The following is a 20,510-nucleotide window of genomic DNA, read 5'->3' as shown; positions in this document are numbered from 1 at the left end:
ATTAGACTTAACTATGGGAAGCAGGAATACATTTGCACCTGTATAAAGATTAAAGGAAATTTGAAAAAAGCATATTTTAGAAAATCATGCCAATGCATGGAAATCGATCACTCTTCAAGAGTTATATATTTATATAACATAACAATGTTTAGTTATTACTTTGTGATTTATTTTAATTTAATTTAATTCTAGCCATTAAAATACATAAAAACATAAATTATGTTTAGCATAATCTTATCTTGGTTTTAATTCACATTTCATAATGGCTAATGGTGATGAGCATCTTTTATGTGATTATTTGATTTCTGTTTATTTGCTTTAGTAAAATATCTATTTAAGAATTTTGTACATTTGTTAGTTGTTGCTTGGCTTCCCTGGTGGTTCAGACAGTAAAGAATCTGCCTGCAATGCAGGAGACCCAGGTCCAATCCCTGGGTAGGGAAGATCTCCTGGAGAAGGGAAGTCTACCCACTCCATTACTCCTGCCTGAAGAATTCTATGGACAGAGGAGCCTCTTGGGCTATAGTCCCTGTGGTCATAGAGTCAGACATGACTGAGTGACTAACACTTTTTCAGACTTTCACATTTATTAATTGCATTATTTCTATTTTTACTGTTGAAGGCACACTAGGTTTCAGAAAAAATCATTAAATAGGATTCACTAAGCTTACTGGATAAAAATTAAGCAATAATTTATGACAGTCAAGGCATCCTGTTAAATATCCAACTCCTTTTTTGCACTAGTGAAAAAAGAGAAAGCCATCCAACATGAACAGGAAAATGGTTTCAGCAGACTTACCATTTGAGTGGTATCCTCTTAGAATGGGTCTTATAGCTAGATGCAAACTCACCATAATGTCAAAAGAGGCAAATTTATATATAATATACGTTTTATATAATAATAAGTGCTGTAACATTCTTATTGGAGAAGGCAATGGCACCCCACTCCAGTACTCTTGCCTGGAGAATCCCATGGACAGAGGAGCCTGGTAGGCTGCAGTCCATGGGGTTGCAAAGAGTCGGACACGACTGAGCGACTTCACTTTCACTTTTCACTCTCATGCATTGGAGAAGGAAATTGCAACCCACTCCAGTGTTCTTGCTTGGAGAATCCCAGGGACAGGGGAGCCTGGTGGGCTGGCCTCTATGGGCTCGCACAGAGTCGGACACGACTGAAGTGACTTAGAAGCAGCAGCAGCAACATTCTTATGCATGATGATCTGTAGTATTTATAGAAATGTTATATATATATATATATATATACACACACACATAGATACATATATAACATAATAAGAATGGTAATTATGCAGTGACTTATTCCCCATTTTTGTCTGAAAAGTACTTTTTTTTTCTTATTTAAGAGTGAGTGTTCCTTGACAATCTTATTTAGCATGATCCTGTTCCAAAGAGAGAGAGAGTAAGGTGTCTAAAGAGAAATTTGAATACATTTACTACAATTTTAGTTCTTATTACTGAAATTCACTATATATTACTGAAGGGAGTAATATATCGAGACAGTTGGCAGATAGAAGGTTTTAGGAATTGTAGTTCATGGCTCAGCGGCTAAAGAATACATCCGTAACGCAGGAGACACAGGTTTGATCCCTAGGTCAGGAAGATCTCCTTGAGGAGCAAAATGGCAACCCACTCTAATATTCTTGCCTGAAAAATCCAGAGGAGCCTAGCAGGCTACAGTCCAAAGTGTTGCAAAGGGTTGGACATGATGAGAGACTAAGCACACACAACAAAGGCCACATGCAATTTTGCAGCTTAAAGATACGATGTTTAAAACTTTTATGTATCTTCTAAGGACACGTATTTCTATACGTCATAAATTTTTATTGAAATGGGCTTTTGTTATTATAATTGTTACTACCTTCTTATGGGTAATTAAGCTTAGTTTTCACACGTATTTTCTTTAGAAGGGCATTATGCCAAAACTATTACTATTGCTAAAGAAACAATGTGTAAATGTCCCTTGTGAAAAGCAATCTTCAACATATAACAACATTCAACCAAAATGAATCCAGACAGGAATGTGCATGTTTTTTGTCTCATTAAACACACATTTTTGGTGGTATATATTTTGAAGCCATTGTTTTAACATAACAGAGAATCTAATCTCACCAAGTCATATACTGGGTAGCCCAATCAGGTGGCCAGAGGTGAAGAAATGCTGCTGTCCAGAAAGCAGGTGTAGTTTAAAAATCTGGAAAAACAAGATACAAGAGACTAATGTTTGGTCTTTACTTCAAGAGATTAATGGAGCCCCAGATGGCAATCTTTGGCTAATATTTCAAAAAAGTATAGATAAAGTCCATTGTTTTTATGAACCATATCATAAATTTCTTTCCTGTCAATTTAAAATATATTAGCTGCTAATGGATAGAAAACAAAAAAAAATTAAATGTCAAGAAATAATTTCTAGGGGCTACCCCATGTGAATCAAAAGTTTGGGAAGAAAAGAGTTAGAGAAATAAAAGGAGGAAATATAAAAATCGCAAGGAATTTTGTAATGGTATAATCCTGCCCTTGTTAATAAACACTGAGTTCACAATGATACACATGTTTACTGATATTTCATTTGAATATTACTGAAGGTTTAGCTCTGATTTAGAACTCAGTGCATGAAAGCCTTTCCTTTGGTATTCTGATTGGAGTTATTCCACATGAGGGTATAGTGGGTTAAATAACCAATGTTTAGTGGTTCTCTGAAATCTCTAGATTTTTTAGCATCAGTCTGAGATAAGCCATAGCAGTGTTCATTTCTTCAGTCATTCATTCAATCCCTCTGTCACACATTATTTAACTGCTAATGAGCAGTTACTATGCCATAGAATCAAGGAAAGCCAACAAGTACAGGTGTGGATTAGTAAGCAATTATGTACATAAATAATCTTGCATATTTGCAGTATATTTGAGCCAAAAATCTTAGCAGACTGAATTCTGTTGTTGTTTTTGTTCAGTGGCTAAGTCAAGTCTGACTCTTTGTGATCCATGGATTGCAGCATGTCAGGCTTCCCTGTCCTTCACTATCTCCCAGTTTGCTCAAACACATGTCCATTGAGTCGGTGATGCCATCCAACCATTTCATCCTCTGAAATGATGCACATAACACTTTTATTCATAAAGAAGGATTATTTTTAGACATAGAGTATTGAAGATAGATTAATTTGCCTAGTATATACCTAAGCACAATAAATTTTGGTTTATTATTTTAAAGTATCTAAAAGTACATTTTGGAAAGATATTCCCATCTGAATGCAGAGTTCCAAAGAATAGCAAGGAGAGATAAGAAAGCCTTCCTCAGCAATCAATGCAAAGAAATAGAGGAAAACAAGAGATTGGGAAAGATTAGAGATCTCTTCAAGAAAATTAGAGATACCAAGGGAACATTTCATGCAAAGATGGGATCAATAAAGGACAGAAATGGTATGGACCTAACAGAAGCAGAAGATACTAAAAAGAGGTGGCAAGAATACACAGGAAAACTGTACAAAAAAGATCTTCATGACCCAGATAATCACGATGGTGTGATCACTCACCTAGAGCCAGACATCCTGGAATGTGAAGTCAAGTGGGCCTTGGAAAGCATCACTATGAACAAAGCTAGTGGAGGTGATGGAATTCCAGTTGAGCTATTTCAAATCCTCAAATATGATGCTGTGAAAGTGCTGCACTCAACATGCCAGCAAATTTGGAAGACTCAGCAGTGGCCACAGGACTGGAAAAGGTCAGTTTTCATCCCAATCCCAAAGAAAGGCAATGCCAAAGAATGCTCAAACTACCGCACAATTGCACTCATCTCACATGCTAGTAAAGTAATGCTCAAAATTCTCCAAGTCAGGCTTCAGCAATACATGAACTGTGAACTTCCAGATGTTCAAGCTGGTTTTAGAAAAGGCAGAGGAACCAGAGATCAAATTGCCAATATCCGCTGGATCATCGAAAAAGCAAGAGAGTTCCAGAAAAACATCTATTTCTGCTTTATTGACTATGCCAAAGCCTTTGACTGTGTGGATCACAATAAACTGTGGAAAATTCTGAAAGAGATGGGAATACCAGACCATCTGACCTGTCTCTTGAGAAACCTGTATGCAGGTCAGGAAGCAACAGTTAGAACTGGACATGGAACAACAGACTGGTTCCAAATAGGAAAAGGAGGATGTCAAGGCTGTATATTGCCACCCTGCTTATTTAACTTCTATGCAGAGTACATCATGAGAAACGCTGGGCTGGAAGAAACACAAGCTGGAATCAAGATTGCCGGAAGAAATATCAATAACCTCAGATATGCGGATGACACCACCCTTATGGCAGAAAGTGAAGAAGAACTAAAGAGCCTCTTGATGAAAGTGAAAGAGGAGAGTGAAAATGTTGGCTTAAAGCTCAACATTCAGAAAACTAAGATCATGGCATCCAGTCCCATCACTTCATGGCAAATAGATGGGGAAACAGTGCAAACAGTGTCAGACTTTATTTTTTTGGGCTCCAAAATCACTGCTAATGGTGATGGCAGCCATGAAATTAAAAGATGCTTACTCTTTGGAAGGAAGGTTATGGCCAATCTAGATAGCATATTTAAAAGCAGAGACATTACTTTGCCAACAAAAGTCCGTCTAGTCAAGGCTATGGTTTTTCCAGTGGTCATGTATGGATGTGACAGTTGGACAGTGAAGAAAGCTGAGCGCTGCAGAATTGATGCTTTTGAACTGTGGTGTTGGAGAAGACTCTTGAGAGTCCCTTGGACTGCAAGGAGATCCAATCAATCCATCCTAAAGGAGATCAATCCTGGGTGTTCATTGGAAGGACTGATGTTGAAGCTGAAACTCCAATACTTTGGCCACCTCATGCAAAGAGTTGACTCATTGGAAAAGACCCTAATGCTGGGAAGGATTGGGAGCAGGAGAAGAAGTGGACGACAGAGGATGAGATGGTTGGATGGCATCACTGACTCGATGGACATGGGTTTGGGTAGACTCCGGGAGTTGGTGTTCGACAGGGAGGCCTGGCATGCTGTGATTCATGGGGTCGCAAAGAGTCGGACACGACTGGGCGTCTGAACTGAACTGAAAAGTACATTATAAACTAGAAGTTGTTAACTTCTTAACAGAGGAATGTAGAGATTTGTAATGATTCTCTGATAACTACATGCAAGTAGATAAAGCACTGATAATTAACCTCATCACACTATATTTTAAGTAATAATTTTCTCAGTGCTGCAATCACATGCTTGTTCTGAAGGCTGTATATCATGGGATTGAACATCGGAGTCACTATGGTGTAGAACAGAGAGAGGAGTCTGTCAGTTCCTGCAGAATGACTGGCTTTTGGTCTTGAGTAGATAATGACAGCAAATCCGAAGAATAACACCACAACCAACAGGTGAGAAGAGCATGTGGAGAAGGCTTTAGTCTGTCCTCTGGCGGTTGGCAACCTCAGAATAGTGGAAATGATTTTGCTGTAAGAGGCAAGGATCAGCATAAAAGGTACAGCAACAAACAACAGAGCTACTGCATAGACTGAGAGCTCATGTGCAAAAGTGTCTCCGCAGGCCAGCTTCAGAATGGGGGGAATGTCACAGAAGAAGTGGTTAATCTAGTTCGAACGACAGAAACTCAGAGAGAAGATCTGGCACATTTGCCCTGTCTGCACTGGGATTCCACTGACCCAAGGAGCCCACAGCCAGCTGGAGGCACATCTTTGGGGTCATGACCAGGGGATAGTGCAGAGGGTCACAGATGGCCACACAGCCGTTATAGGCCATCACCGCCAGGAGGAAGCACTCAGTGGTTCTGAGGATAAGGAAGAAGCACATTTGAGCACAGAAATGCTTCTGTCCTGAGTCCAAAGGTTCACCAGAATCCTAGGGAGAGTGACGGACATGTAACAGATGTCCAAGGAGGAAAAGTTTGCCAGGAAGAAATACATGGGTTTGTGCAGTGCAGGGTCAAGCATAGTTATTATTATTATAAGACTGTTTCCAATAAAGATAATGATGTAAATGATGGAGAACACCCCAAATAATAGCCATTGAAGGTTTGGAAGGTCAGAAAACTCCATGAGTGCAAATTCCATCACTTTGGATATGTTGTCTTTTGCTTCCATATCTTCATATTTCACCTGTGGGAATGATCCAATCAGAGGTACTATTATTTCACTTTCATTAGGTCTTGTTTTCTTATTTATAAAACGGGATGTTGCAGCTTTCTATTTTTCAATTTCCTACAAAAACCAAACCTATAACACCAGGTACTCTAAATGTGTGATAAAGTATGTTTTTCATCATTATTAAATCTATCTGTAAATTAAAAAAAAAACTTTTAATCTTTCTTTTCTGCTATATACAATATTTAGTTCTGAAGATGCAAAATTGTAATTTTGCTATTCATCTGAACACTCAAAATTACAAATTCTGAATTTAAGTTCCTTTGTGAAATAACTTGATATTTTCATTTGAAGTGTTGTTCTTTTCACTTCTCCATTCTGTTTTTCATTATCAATTCAAATTTTTTTTTTTTTTACTCTTTTAAATGTCCTAAGCAATATAAAATAGTTTTAGGGATACATAAAGTTAATTTTTAAAAATCAGTTTTTTTTCAGTCATATTTCCAACATCTTTTTAACTTTGACATTCTGCATATTTAGCTATTTTATTATAAAACAAAGTTCATCAGCTAACCTCTCAATATTTTTGAATGGTATTTAATTTTTAAAACTATGTATTTCAATATAGTGTCTACAAATTCAGCATTGATAATTTTTATTCAGATTTTTCTGCTCAAAGAATTCTAAGCTGGTCTTCCTGTCCAGGAACTCTCATAAGGGTAAGAGGCATGTTCATATAGCATTTATATTCATTAAAACATTCAAACTAGAATGTTCACCTGTCACACACTTACTGTAAGAAATACATCCACCACAACAGCTATCTGAGAGCCTCTTAAATTACAAAGGACTTCAGTAATTGCAACAATTCTGCTGAATACCTTTAATTAATTAATTGTTTTTGTTTTGTTTTGGTCCTATGTGAGTGTTAGTTCATGCATGTGAAAGCCTTGGGTTGAGATTGTCCATCTTTAAGTCATCTTTTTTCTTTGCTATATCTAGGTTTTAAGCTTTTGATCATCAGTGTGTCTTTGTATGCAATCTGTATTATGTTTCTTCCACAAAAAGTGACTTACTAACTTCTTGAATTAATAATTAAAATGAATCAACATGTTTGCTTTGTCAAAATAGTCCTCAACATGTAAACAAGGATACTTACCCAAAATTCAAATTGACCATCCTTCCCTCCTGGTACAGCTCAACCATGCCTTCTCTGCATATATGTCTGTGTGTGAGTGTGTGTGTATTTAGAAATTGCACTTTTTTCACTTACTTTTGCAAAATATCAAGTTATTTCATTATTTTCAGTATGTCATACATAGCTCTCATGGTATGTGTTAATTAATTTGGAAGTCCATGGAAACAGTCACTGCAAAGAAGAGGCACACCTATATCCATATTCTAAAGTGTTTTAAGTCATAATGAATGATCAACATTTTGGCTACAGAAATGTAGACACACATGGGGCAGAAGCAATAGTCCATCAAAACTGTGGGCTTCCCGAGGAATTCTGTGACTTAGAAAAAGAAAGCTAATAACATTTATCTATTTAATTCAATGTAGAGTATATTACTGGAACACTGATTAAAATTGTTTTTTGAATTAATTTCCAATCTTTTTAGACTGGCTTACATCATGCACCTACATTTGAAGAGCTGTTAATGTTCAGAAAATTCCACCTGCTTGATTTTCTCTATCGTATCTGCTCTTTATGTAAGGTCTTCTCTGCTTCTTTGGTCCTGTCTCTCAATTCTTTCTACTGTTCAAGTAGGGTAGTACATTTGAAAATCATACTGAATCTAAGGTGCCAAAAAAAAAAAAAAAGAAAAATCAAGAATAACAGAATTTGATATTAAGAACATAGTGTTCCACATTTACTAAAATCCTTTTTAGCTTCAACTTTTTGTCAAATGGGACATTTTGTTAAAATCAATGGAATTATCAATGCAAAGTCATTTATAATGTAAGACATATTGCAATTATTCAAATCCCATCCAAATCATACTTAATCTAAACTCAACCTCATCAAAATTACTTTTCTCAAATCTCATAGCATAGCTGCTGGTTTCTGATTTCTGGAAACCTTTAGATGCTTTTATTTCTACAACTCAGAAAGAAAATTACTAAATGATTCAGCATACATAGCCACTTTTGTATTTACTCAAATAATTCATGTTTATTTTTCTGACCTTTCCACTGCAATGTTTATCTTTGGTGTGAGATTTATGATTAACATATACACCATCTATCATCAAAATGTATAGGCAAGTTTAAAAAATCAAATTGAAGACAGGAAATACAAATCTAGAATTTGTGATTACAATTCCGAAGCCTGTATCCTTAGGATAAGCATGTAAATATAAAAATGAAAACATTCCAATGTCTCATTATTATTTTCCATTTCATTTACCATAAAATTTAAATTTAACAAGTATAGAGTCTCTTTAATAATAGGATGCAAACCCATTTTAGGAAAGTTCATTTATTATTTTTCTCTTTGGTTATATACAATTAATTTTAATGGAATAGCCCCAGATTTAATACATGAAAACTACCTAAATATATGTGCAACAAAAAATCACTACAAGTGTTAGCACTTAAAAAGATTATAAATGACAAAAATGTTGAAGAGGTCAGTAATCATTGGTATATTAGCCCAGATGTTACAAAGTATTTTATTATTTCTCATTTGATAATATAATGATGACAATCAGAAAAGTATCAAAATGTTATCTGAATTTGATTTGAAATTAAATAGCAACAATTACTTTTTTTTTAATTTTCCAAAATGAGTATTCTCTTGCTGATGCTAAATACATACATATATATGCAAAAATAAGTTGATATTGGACAAAAATGATCCACACTTAGCTGTTTGAATTGTTAAATATAATGCTTCCCCTTATAGGTAGAGTTAAATGACAGAGAACATGACAAAGATTTTTTGTTTGTTTGTTTATTTTGACAGTTGAGAAATTCACATTTACTTGAAATGAGGTTAGTCAGCACCTAAAATGTATTACACTGACATAATAGATAAAGCCCTTTATATAGGAGATATTATTTGCTCTTGGGAACAGCTCCTTTCCCAGCTCACTTTCTATCTGAATAAAACAATTTTGTCTGCCACTCGAGAAGTTTGGAGACGGCAATGGCAAACCACTCCAGTACTCTTGCCTGGAAAATCCCATGGACTGAGGAGCCTGGTAGGCTGCAGTCCATGGGATCGCGAAGAGTCGAACACGACTGAATGACTTCACTTTCACTTTTCACTTTCATGCATTGGAGAAGGAAATGGCAACCCGCTCCAGTGTTCTTGCCTGGAGAATCCCAGGGAAGGGGGAGCCTGGTGGGCTGCCGTCTATGGGGTCGCACAGAGTCGGAAATGACTGAAGCGACTTAGCAGCAGCAGCAGCAAGAAGTTTTGTGTAACAACCAAAATCATATCTGTCCATACCGTGCCTTTTCAAAACTCTCTACTTCTCTAACAGCATTTTTGTGATTGTTAAGGAATATAAGCATTGTAAAAGCAGACATTTACATATTACTTATGATATAAAATAAAGATTTTTTAAAAATGCAATTGCACAGTGTCTCAAATTAAAGAGAAGTTTATTTTTCTGTCATTAAAATTTAGAAATAAGGGTCTTCCATGGTAGTAGAGTGGATAAGAAACTGCCTGTCAATGAAGGAGACACAGGTTCGATCCCTGGTCCTGGAAGATTCCACATGTCACGGGAGAGCTAAGTCTGCACCATGACTACTGAGCCTGCACTCTAGAATCTGCAAGCTGCAACTATTGAAGCCCATGCTCCTCAGAAAGAGAAACCACCACAATGACAAGCTCCATTACACACATATACACAATCACACATAGACACTCACTCACAAAATGTAATGGAAAACAATATTAGATTTAACTATAAAAAGCAAGAATACTTTTATACTTTATAAAGATTAATGATTAGAAAGATGAAAAATGTATTTTAGAAACATTATGTCCATACATGGAATGGTATCACTATTCAAGGTTTATATATTTACTCACAAATTTTGTTATATTATTTTGTGATTTTTTATTTTATTTTAATTCTAGCCATTAAAGTACATGTGTATCATAATTTTATTTTAATTTTAATTTGCATTTCAAAATGCAAATGCAAATGCTGAAGATAGTGAGCAAGTTTTGTGTTATTATTTGAATTCTGTGTATCCTTTTAGTAAAGTATCTATCAAAGAGTTTTAGTCTCTATTACAGTATCTATCAATTTGTTGATTAGGTTGCTTCTTCTCTTGCTACTGATCTTGGGGAGTTTTTGTATTGTCTATATACATTTCACTTTTTTGAATATGTGATTCACAAATACTTCCACACCTCAGTTTTATATTAATGTTTTGTTGAGACAAGAAGACAACTTATTTTCTCCTTATGAGTCCCATTTTACATATTTAGCAGACTTAATCTTAATAATACAATTTTAGTTATAAGAACTTGTTATGACTCAGTTGTTCAAAGGAAAGACATTGAAATAACCACGGATCAGTACTGATGTAGCTACTATTAATCACAAGCTCTTGAATTAATTTTTCCTATTTGGGGATGCTATTTCAAATAATCATGAAAGTGTCATACTTGCAGTGAGCCAAGTTTTAAAGAATCTGCAAAGCCTACAGATTTAACAATGATTTTGAATATCAAAGATCATATAACAGCAGAACAATGTTGATGACAAAGTTAAATATTATTTTAAAAATAAGGTATTTGCCTAAAAAAACGCTTTTAGATCATCAAATGTCTGACTGTAAAAAGTTATATTTATGAAAAACAAAATAACAGAAACATGCAACTGCCGGAGTCCAGCTCCAGCAGCCAGGGAATTGGCCTGAAGGGATGAGCGATGTAGGCAGAGAATGATGCAGCCTCTGACTCAAGGTACAGGTGCTGCTACTGCTAAGTCGCTTCAGTCGTGTCCGACTCTGTGCGACCCCATAGACGGCAGCCGACCAGGCTCCACCGTCCCTGGGATTCTCCAGGCAAGAACACAAGGTACAGGACTGCATGTTTATTTCAAGCATCAGGTTTTCTTTTATACTTTGACAAAAGCATTAGGTCAGAGGTTTGACATCTCCAGTTCCCCCTCACCCAGATTTATTGTCTCCAGAAATCATTGTTGCCCTTCAACCAGAGTTCCTGCTTTAGCGATTCTCTCAGAATCAGGTTTACTATCTATTATCTACTTTCTCTTAAGTATCCTATGTTCAACTTGTGACTACATTGTAACTCATGCTTATCTCTGGGCTGCACACCACATTCCTCAGTTTATTTCTTATCTTTCTAAATCCTGCTAGCGGCCTAGTAGCCTAAGTTCATTATCTCCTAAAAAGGCTTCTAGCTATTAGTATCTCTAAAATTCCTAATCTCTATAAGCTATAGTAAAATATGCCAACACTACAACATTCCTTAAACTTTTAGCTTCTAACTATTCTTAATTATTCCTAAATCCTAAACTCAGCAAACTTCTTTTGCCATAAACATTTCCCTCACAAGCAGGTCTCAGATAACAATCTTTCCCATGACCTCAAGCTGCGACCTACATGCTCATCCTGGAACATTCTTTGTAAAGATCCTTGAACAAATGTCAGTAGTTAACTTTATGGGTTATTTCCTGGGCATAACTGCAGAAGGCTTTATGCTTTCTCATGCTCCTCGCAAGAACAATAAGCACCTTAACACTATTTCCAGTCAACTCAACTGAAGGAAGGAAAGGAAAAGTCAGAATCACAAGACCTAACTTCTTCATCCCGGGACCGTGCCTGCGGGATGAGGAGAGGGGGTTGGGGCTGTGCCTCCATTTTGTCAGTAATGCCTAACGCGGCTCCCAACATGCAACACTTTTCTTTAAAATATCAATAGATCGATAGATCTTTCTAAAGTTAGACCTTTCTTGCCAATCTCCCATTGACACCAGGAAAATATTAAAATATTACAAAATAATAGTGAAACGTGTCTGTATCTTCAGCAGTCCATATCCCAAGAAGTTCATATATCAGATGAGAGTGTGTTGAGTACACGCATACCAAAGCAAAGCATCCTTGAAACACCGAAGTACTCAGCCACAATACACACATGATCATCATTAAAATCTACAAACAATAAATGCTGGAGAGGATGTGGAGAAAAGCGAACACTGTTGCACAGTTGGTAGGAATGCATGTTGATATAGCCACTATGGAGAACGGTATGGAGAATTCTTTAAAAAAAAAAAATTAGTAATAAAACTACAATGTTGTTGTTCAGTCACTCAGTCATGTCCGACTCTCAAGAATTATCAATTTTATATATTCTTTGGTGTACAGTTCAGCTCTGTCCCTTATTTGCAATTAAATTTTTTCTATTTTTACTAGAGAAAAAAATAAACCAGCAACTGCTAGGATGCTTGAATCTGCAGAAATGCACTTTTGCAGAAATGCACTTTTATTTGCATGGTTTAGAAAGATATTCAGGAAAGTAAGTGTTTTCATGTTTTTATTTACCGCAAAAGGGTCTGCTTGTTTCCAAGAAATCCGGGCTCCCCAGGAAAGAGGTCTCATTTTCTCTGGCAAAGATTCTGGAACAGCCAATAAGATGAAGCAGATGTCTAGAAGAGCTACCACTGTGGCTACTAGCACAACAAGGCTGTCTCCATAACTTGCAGAAAGGTATGCACCAATGGCTGGGCTGCTGACCAGGCTGGCTGCAAACGTGGCTGAGACCTATGGAGAAAGGACACTCTCACCCAGGGTTGCATCCAGAGCAGATGCACACTCACATTCCTGTTTCTAACCAGGGTCCCACAGGTGCATATCTAAAACCATCCTTCTCTAACTTTAAAGACAAAAGGATTGTATTGCACACAACTTTTAAGAATGAAAAGTAATTTTCTTTTAAGAATCTGCTCACAAGTTATTAACTAATTTGAATAACTTTCTAATTCTTGTAGCTTTCTAAGAGTTACTCTAGAAAGCTATAGGAATAAAAAAAATATGATTTATTTAGAAATAAAAACTGTAAAACCTTCCCCACAAACAATCCATACATACTTTAATCTTCTGTAATTAGGGAACAGGGATATAGAGAGAAAGGAACAAAAGAAGTTTTTGCAGGGTTGATAACAAAATCTACAAATTACTCAGAAACTAGGCTTGATTTCATCTTCCAAAACTGTGCAGGGTTTCACCATTTCATTAGCACTAACTGGAGGTGGAAATCCCTGGCAGTCTTAGAAAAAGGTATATAACAACAACAAAAATCCAAAAACGTTTGTTGAGGGAGACCTCAAACGCTTTTTAATTAGAGGAATCCCTGGGCTAGGAGTTTCTGTCATGCTGTCACCCACAACGTCCTAATACCAAAGACCACTGAGTTAACTGATCACACTTACAACTTGAATCTGTGTGAAGCTTCTTCACATTGCTTCCCTATAAGCATGTAGAAGGCTCTCTTTATTTTGAAATGTAGTCTGAATGTTCAGAAGCTTAAGTGGACAGCCTCCAAATTATAACCAGACTGAGTGTGAAAAGCACATTTATAAGCTGGTCATCTAAACTTCCAATGGATTTTAATAGGAACTACAGAAATCATTCACTATGACTAAAATTATAACTCCTGGATAACCAATGATATTCTTCCTTCATCCATAATCCCAAAGTGACTGTAAAAATACAATGTATTGGAAATTAGTATTATACCAAAATTATAAAAGCCTAAAGTTAAAAAATTTCTGGGGGAAAAAAAGGAAGTACATAGAATTCCAATTTGAGGAATAGGAATTCCCTGGATCAATAATTATTGAGTATTTATATGTGCTAGAAAAATAGGAAAACAGAGGTCCTGCCCTTAATTACATAGCATTCCAAGTGTAAAGAACTAAAGATCACGGAGCATACAAATATCTCATTATTTGTCAAAAAGACATTTTTAATTCTGTCATCATAATTCTATTCTGTATCTGTAAGGTAGCTTGCAAGCTTTTTTTCCTTTTCTTTTTTCAGGTTTGTCATCTCAACATCTAACACATAGAGTTAAATGTAAAGGTTAGTCATTGGCCAAACCCTGAGTCCTATGACCCAGTCTGGGCAGCCTTATGGCCTGGAGGGCATACTTCAGCAGGGCGCTCCTCTAACTAACTTCTCTCAACATACCTATGAACAGTCATTATTATAACTGGCATTTTACAGATGAAGAACTGAGCTAGAAATAGGGAAACTAAGTCATGATCACTTTGGTTCCATAACTCTCTCTGAAATCCTTCCTTAAATACTACTGCTTAGCACAACAGCTTTGTGAGGGATTTTCCTGATGAAGCCAAAAGAACAAAAATCGATTAAAACTGAAGAGGAATGAGTGTTTCCTGCAATGTTGAGAAAAGCTTCCCAAGTGTGATAAATGAGGCTCCTGCACCCCTCAACTCCGCTGAACAACCTCAAAAGCCCACCTTGAACATCCTGCCTTCTTTGAAGCATTCCTATCTGTTTCTCCCTCTGTCCTCCTCCACAGCACTCAGGAGATGCCCCTGTTTTAGGACATGACATGAGAAACATTCAGGGGAGGAGGAAAGAAGGAAAGAAGAAGAAAGTAGTAGCTAGAGGGCAAGTGGCTTGGAGAAGTTTCTAAACTTCTGACGTCTAAAGTCAATAAACCAAAAATGACTGTAGTGTTTTGTGGAACAACAGTTAACTGGCATATATGTCCATCACTGATCCATACAATTATTCACTCAGTCAACACCGAATGACTGCTACTGTCTTCCAGGAAGTGGAATTAACAGAAAGAATAAGACTCAGGAGAGAAGTAACCTGAGTGTTTGGCATTCAGTCCCTCTCCAATCATTCAACAATCCAGCCAGGTTATCTTTCTTCTTCCATCTTCTTACTATAACATTTCAAACATAGGAGAGTTGCAAGAAGAACAAAATGTACACTAAAGGGGAGCAAAATAAGCTACCCCAAAATGTGCCACTTTGGCATGTGGACTGTTTCAAGCAGAAGGCAATCATGACCGAGGAGACTCAGGCAAAGCTTTTTACCTTTCCCATAAGAGCCTACTGCAGTCCATAGGGTCTAAGAGTCAGACATGACTGAGTAACTGAACTTAACTGACAACACCTGAAAGAACTTAGGTAGGAGGCCTATACCAAGAAATACTGGTAAATACTAAAGATAACTTTTTACATTAGATACTAAAGATAAGTTTTTATATTATAAAGATAATACTCTGATAAAGATACTAAATACTAAAGATAATTTTTTATATTAGAAAGACTTACCTACATGTAATTTGATTTGCTCTCCTCATCTTCCTGTGAATTATCTTCCTTCCCTTTGAAGTCCCAGACCCCTATAGTCTTTCTCCTCAGCTCAGGATGGTATATAAGCCTCAACCGCTGACAGTCCTCGAGTCTCTCACATCTTTGTGAGACTCCCACACATATGAAATTAAATTTGTTTTTCTCTTATTAATCTGTCTTTGGTTTTAGCTGCTAAGTCGTGTCTGACTCTTGCAACCCCATGGACTGTAGCCCACCAGGATCCTCAGGATTCCCCAGGTAATAATACTGGAGTGGGTTGCCATTTTCTTCTCTAGGTTCTCCCTAACTTTTTGTCAATTGAATTATTTTGCTCACTCTTCCCTTGTGGCTCAGCTGGTAAAGAATTTGCCTGCAATGCGGGAGAACTGGGTTTGATCCCTGGGTTGGGAAGATCCCCTGGAGAAGGGAAAGGTTACCCCACTCCAGTATTCTGGCCTGGAGAATTCAATGGACTGTATAGTCCAAGGGGTCGCAAAGAGTTAGACACAACTGAGCGACTTTCACTCCGTTAACTCAAAGAACCTAAAAGGGAAGAAGGGAAAACTTTCCCAGTTCATACCTGCATACCCTAAGAGGTTCACACATTGAACACATGCCCATAAATGCTCACCTGTCATTTTTCCCCCTTGAACCACTTAAGTATTTCTCAGAGGTGTGACACTCTGACCTAAATGGCTGCCATCATTTATAGGTCTTTCTTCTCCTACATAATCACAATGCCAATATCTTGGCATTAGAAAATTAGAAGCGACTTTCTAATTTCAATTATCCCAAAAAGGTCTCCTATAACTTTTGTTATTAACTCAACAATTACTTCCTGAATGAATGTAGTCCTTTTTCTGTAGTACTACATTCCAAAGAAGCGTCTGAGTCATACAACCTGCAATACAGTGACAATGAATTAACATAACTGAGGTTCTATCACCTCTCCAATTCTAATTAGGTGCACAGAGATCTATGATTGTAGCAACTGTTTACTGTTTATGGTTCCTCAAGAGATCAGCTAACAAGAAACAAATCAAACCAAATTTTAAAAAACTTTGCAAGTGACAACTCACATATCCTGCCGATCTTCCAACACTAAAACCAAAGGATAAATCAGTAGCATCCCTATCTTGATATTTTTAGTTTCTCACAAGTCTCCTTTTTTATTTCAACTGTTTTGGATTTTCTTTACATAATTAACACTATTTTAATAAAAGCTCACTTTCTAATAAATTTTTAGTAGAATGTTTATTATTTCTCTGGTTAAAAAACATAAGCTATTATCTTACCCATCCATAAGCAGTACTTCGCTCATGTTCCTGAGTGACATCAGCTACATAGGCAAATATCACAGAGAACGTGACTGAGAAGACTCCAGATATGGAAATCATTGCAAAATACCACCTATAAAAAGATTATTTTAAGCATTCATGAGAGAAGTAGTGTATATACACTTTTATAATCAAAACCAAAGATACCATGTAAAAGGTTATAAACCAAAAAATAAATTGTAAAAATACATGTATATTTAAAGATATAAAGGACAACTAATAAAATTATAATCAAGATGGAGGGGAGCAGAAACGTACCAATATTGTCATTCCTCAAGGGGTGTCAGTACATGCAGTTTAAAATGGAAAAGTAGGAGTATGCAGTAAAGTTAGTTTTAATGGTAGCCAGAACAGAAATGAATACTTTCTAAATTTCTGAGTTTTAGCTGAGAAAAATACATATACACAAAAGCAGGAAGCATTTTAAAAATTAATACAAGACAAAAAATTTATACCATATAAATAGATGCCTAACAAAAATCTAGTTAAAATATTAGCCAACAGAATCTCATAGAACAAAAAGTCGTGTTTTAATTCTAGGATATAATGATGTTTCAATATTAGAAATCTATTAATATAATTAATCATGGTAATAGATTTAAGGAGAAAATTCAAATCATCTCCACTGATACTGCTGCTGCGTCGCTTCAGTCGTGTCCAACTCTGTGCGACCCCATAGACGGAAGCCCACCAGGCTCCGCTATCCCTGGGATTCTCCAGGCAAGAACACTGGAGTGGGTTGCCATTTCCTTCTCCAATGCATGAAAGTGAAAAGTGAAAGTGAAGTCACTCAGTCGTGTCTGACTCTTCGCGACCCCACGGACTGCAGCCTACCAGGCTCTTCTGTCCATGGGATTTTCCAGGCAAGAGTACTGGAGTGGGGTGCCATTGCCACTGATACTAATGGCATCAAAAGTCGATATTCCCTTGATTTTAAAAAAGAAAATCTCTAAACAAAATAGGAACAAGTATTTTTCAACCCAAAAGCTAGTTTGATACTCAAGGATGAAACATAAAATTTCCTTCATATACATGAGGAAGATAGGTCCATAATCATCACTTTTATTTAACAATAATAAAAGATTTTTATTTTATGTATTAGTCAATACAAGCAACAGAAGCAGCAGCACGAAAACTGGAAAAGAGGTAAAATCATTTTAAGATTCTAAAGAAAAAAATTGTAAGCTATTGAGAGGACATTGAAAAAACAAAAAACCTAATGCATCAGAAAAGCATGACTTGTTTTTGAACAGAAAGATTCAATACCAGAAAGTATTTTATAAAAATTTATATGGTAGGGACCAAAATGATTCATTATAGGTACCCAACACATTTAGAACATGACAAATGCTGACATAAAATTCCTATCAGATAACCAAATAAGAGTATTCACATTGAGTATCCCCCAAATCTATCAATTGCATTTAAACCCTAAATGACTGAAATGCAAAAGACCCTTCCATTCTAAACTGTGTTATTCACATAGGAATAGCATCTCAGCAACAGGAATTCTGGCCAAAAACTAAGTCACAGCTCAGGTACAAATTTCAACACATTTTTATTAACTAAATGACCTTGGTTATTACATGCTAATTATTCTCTCCCTATTTATCATGAAAAAATAAGATCAAATTAAAATTCACATTAGGATTTAGAATAGGCTACTGGTCATAATATGGTACACACTAAAGTGACTCCTGCCTCCTTTTAAAAAATTGATTTATTTTTGTCTGCACTGGGTCTTTGTTGCTGGATGCAGGCTTTCACTAGTTGTGGTGAGTGGGGGTTACTCTCTAGTTTTGGTGGATGGGCTTCTCATTGCAGTGGCTTGTTGCGGGGCACCAGCTCTAGGGCATGCAGGCTTCAATAGTTGTGGCACACAGGCCTACTTGCCCAGTGGCATGTGGAATCTTCCTGGCCCAGGGATCGAACTCGTGTCCCGTGCATTGGCAGACAGAATTCCAACTGGACCATCAGGAAACTTGGATTCTTGACTTTTGATGTAAACTATGTTCATGTCAGTGCCCTAGAACAGGGGTCCTCAACCCCCAGGCAGCAGACTGTGGCCTGCTAGGAACTGGGCCACCCAGTGAGAGGTGAGCAAGAGAAGCTTCACTGGCTGTTCCCCATGGCTCCTCACTGCTTGCATTAAACCGGAAACACACACCCAACCCTCACTGTCTGGGAGAAAACTGTCTTCCATGAAACTGGTCCCTGGTGCCAAAAAGCTTGGGGATCGCTGCATGAGCTGATAAAAACAACACATCTGCAAAGTCAAATGAGCCACAACTGAGTGAGCACAGAGACTGTCTGCCCCCTGTCAGGACCCAATCATGTAACTTACCTCATGACAAAAACAACTGCCCTTAGAGACATCTTTTATTTCTATTTCTTCACCTAAGTAACTATCTTAGACTTAATTTCATGTCCTCATTTATAAAATGGGCACAATGGCAACTGCCTACTAGTTTTCAGTATTAGCAAAGAGTTCAAATGAAAATACAGGTACAAGTGCTCTGCAAAGGCTGAAAAGTGCACTGCAGATGTATTCTCCATATGTGACCCAAAACAGACAAGTCATGATAGAGGGCCTAGTCACTCACCATGGACTGATTCTCATCAGTGGAATTGGGAAGCAGGTGAAGAAGACAGTGCCAAGAAGAAAGGGCTTCCTTCCCCACACATCAGACAGTGCGCCTATGAGTGGGGCACTCAAAAAAGAGAGAAGACCCTGGAGAAGAAAACAGAAGCAAGGGTCAAATTTATAATGTGATCCCCCAATTACTTATAATTTTCATTTTCTAAATGAATTTCTAAATGCTCTAATTCATTTTAGTGGCTCTGAAACAGAATAATTTGTAACATTAAATATAATCTGGTTTTTTAAAAAAAATTTAACAAAATTTGTAAGCATGCTATTTGAGAAGGAAGAAAAGGATAAAAGCTTGTTTTCTGGGTGAAACTGGAAAAGTGAGGTGATATGAAATATATATACTCACAGCTGGCCCTTAATGTGAACACACACCAAAGGTATGGGAAGAAGCCAGAAACTTAACTCATTTTATAAATACATACAGCATATCTATTACGTGCAAAGCTCTGAATTAAGTGGTGAAACGAAAACACTCAGATGAGTACATACCTTCTGCTCTCAAAGGGCTTGTAAGCTAATAGGGATAAACAGGATGAATGTGCAGATACTAAATGTCCCTGAAAGAAGTAGATTCTATTTGTCTGATGAATTTAGGATAGAGATAATGAAAAGTTGCACAAGAGTTGAGGCTAAAGGGAAGCAAAACACCACTACACATAAGCAAAGGAAGTAAAAAAACTCACATTTGTCAATTCCTCACAATTTGCCAATCACCCTGCTGGCTGATCACTTCCATGTGAATTTCTTTTTTGATGTCAGGGCCCTTTGAGGTGCCCACAGGCCTGCCTCTCAGACTCTGCTGGTGCCACTGCCTTCCCTTTAGACACTCTGCCTATATGCATGGCCACCACAACCTACAATATGAATAGCTGTCCAATCTTTGAGTTCTGTGTCTACAGTCAAATGGACTTTCCTACTTGGACATTTAACATGAACACTGTTCCCTATAAACTTGACCAAACACCCACACTTCCCATCTTGGCTAAGAAGCTGTCCAAAGCTTCCCCACCATTCCTTCACTCCTTAAGGTGATTTTTCAGACCATTCTCTTATAATGACTTCTCTCGGTCTATCCCCTGCTGT

At 37.0% G+C, this 20,510-nt stretch overlaps 1 protein-coding gene and 1 pseudogene across 11 annotated transcripts in view; both read right to left on the bottom strand.

The window, feature by feature from the left end:
- The window catches only part of LOC145507431 (solute carrier family 71 member 2-like), a 139,730-nt gene that overhangs the window by 21,746 nt on the left and 97,474 nt on the right, over window positions 1-20,510 (bottom strand). For 4 of the 10 annotated variants that reach the window (XM_081494028.1, XM_081493968.1, XM_081493979.1 and 1 more), the window contains 3 exons: window positions 19,378-19,505; window positions 16,733-16,847; window positions 11,160-12,864 (listed from right to left, as the gene is read on the bottom strand). In XM_081494028.1, the coding sequence (XP_081350154.1) occupies window positions 12,493-12,864; window positions 16,733-16,847; window positions 19,378-19,505 (615 nt within the window). In that variant the 3' untranslated portion in view covers window positions 11,160-12,492. Of the gene's footprint in view, window positions 1-6,775; window positions 7,911-8,260; window positions 9,432-11,159; window positions 12,865-16,732; window positions 16,848-19,377; window positions 19,506-20,510 lie in introns of those variants that run through there. The other 6 variants (XM_081494008.1, XM_081494023.1, XM_081493999.1 and 3 more) reach the window with 4 other exon arrangements.
- Window positions 2,084-7,317, bottom strand: LOC145539522 (olfactory receptor 10AG1-like; annotated as a pseudogene). The gene is made up of 4 exons (XR_014077870.1): window positions 7,271-7,317; window positions 6,906-6,945; window positions 5,185-6,126; window positions 2,084-2,212 (listed from the first exon to the last, which is right to left on the bottom strand). The product of XR_014077870.1 is annotated as an olfactory receptor 10AG1-like (transcript).

The sequence above is a fragment of the Giraffa tippelskirchi genome, chromosome 1, assembly GCF_054371585.1.
Source record: "Giraffa tippelskirchi isolate mGirTip1 chromosome 1, T2T-mGirTip1v1.2.pri, whole genome shotgun sequence".
Classification (NCBI taxonomy): domain Eukaryota; kingdom Metazoa; phylum Chordata; class Mammalia; order Artiodactyla; family Giraffidae; genus Giraffa; species Giraffa tippelskirchi.
Note: the sequence above shows the minus strand (reverse complement) of the source record. Positions and strands in the feature narration are given on the sequence as shown.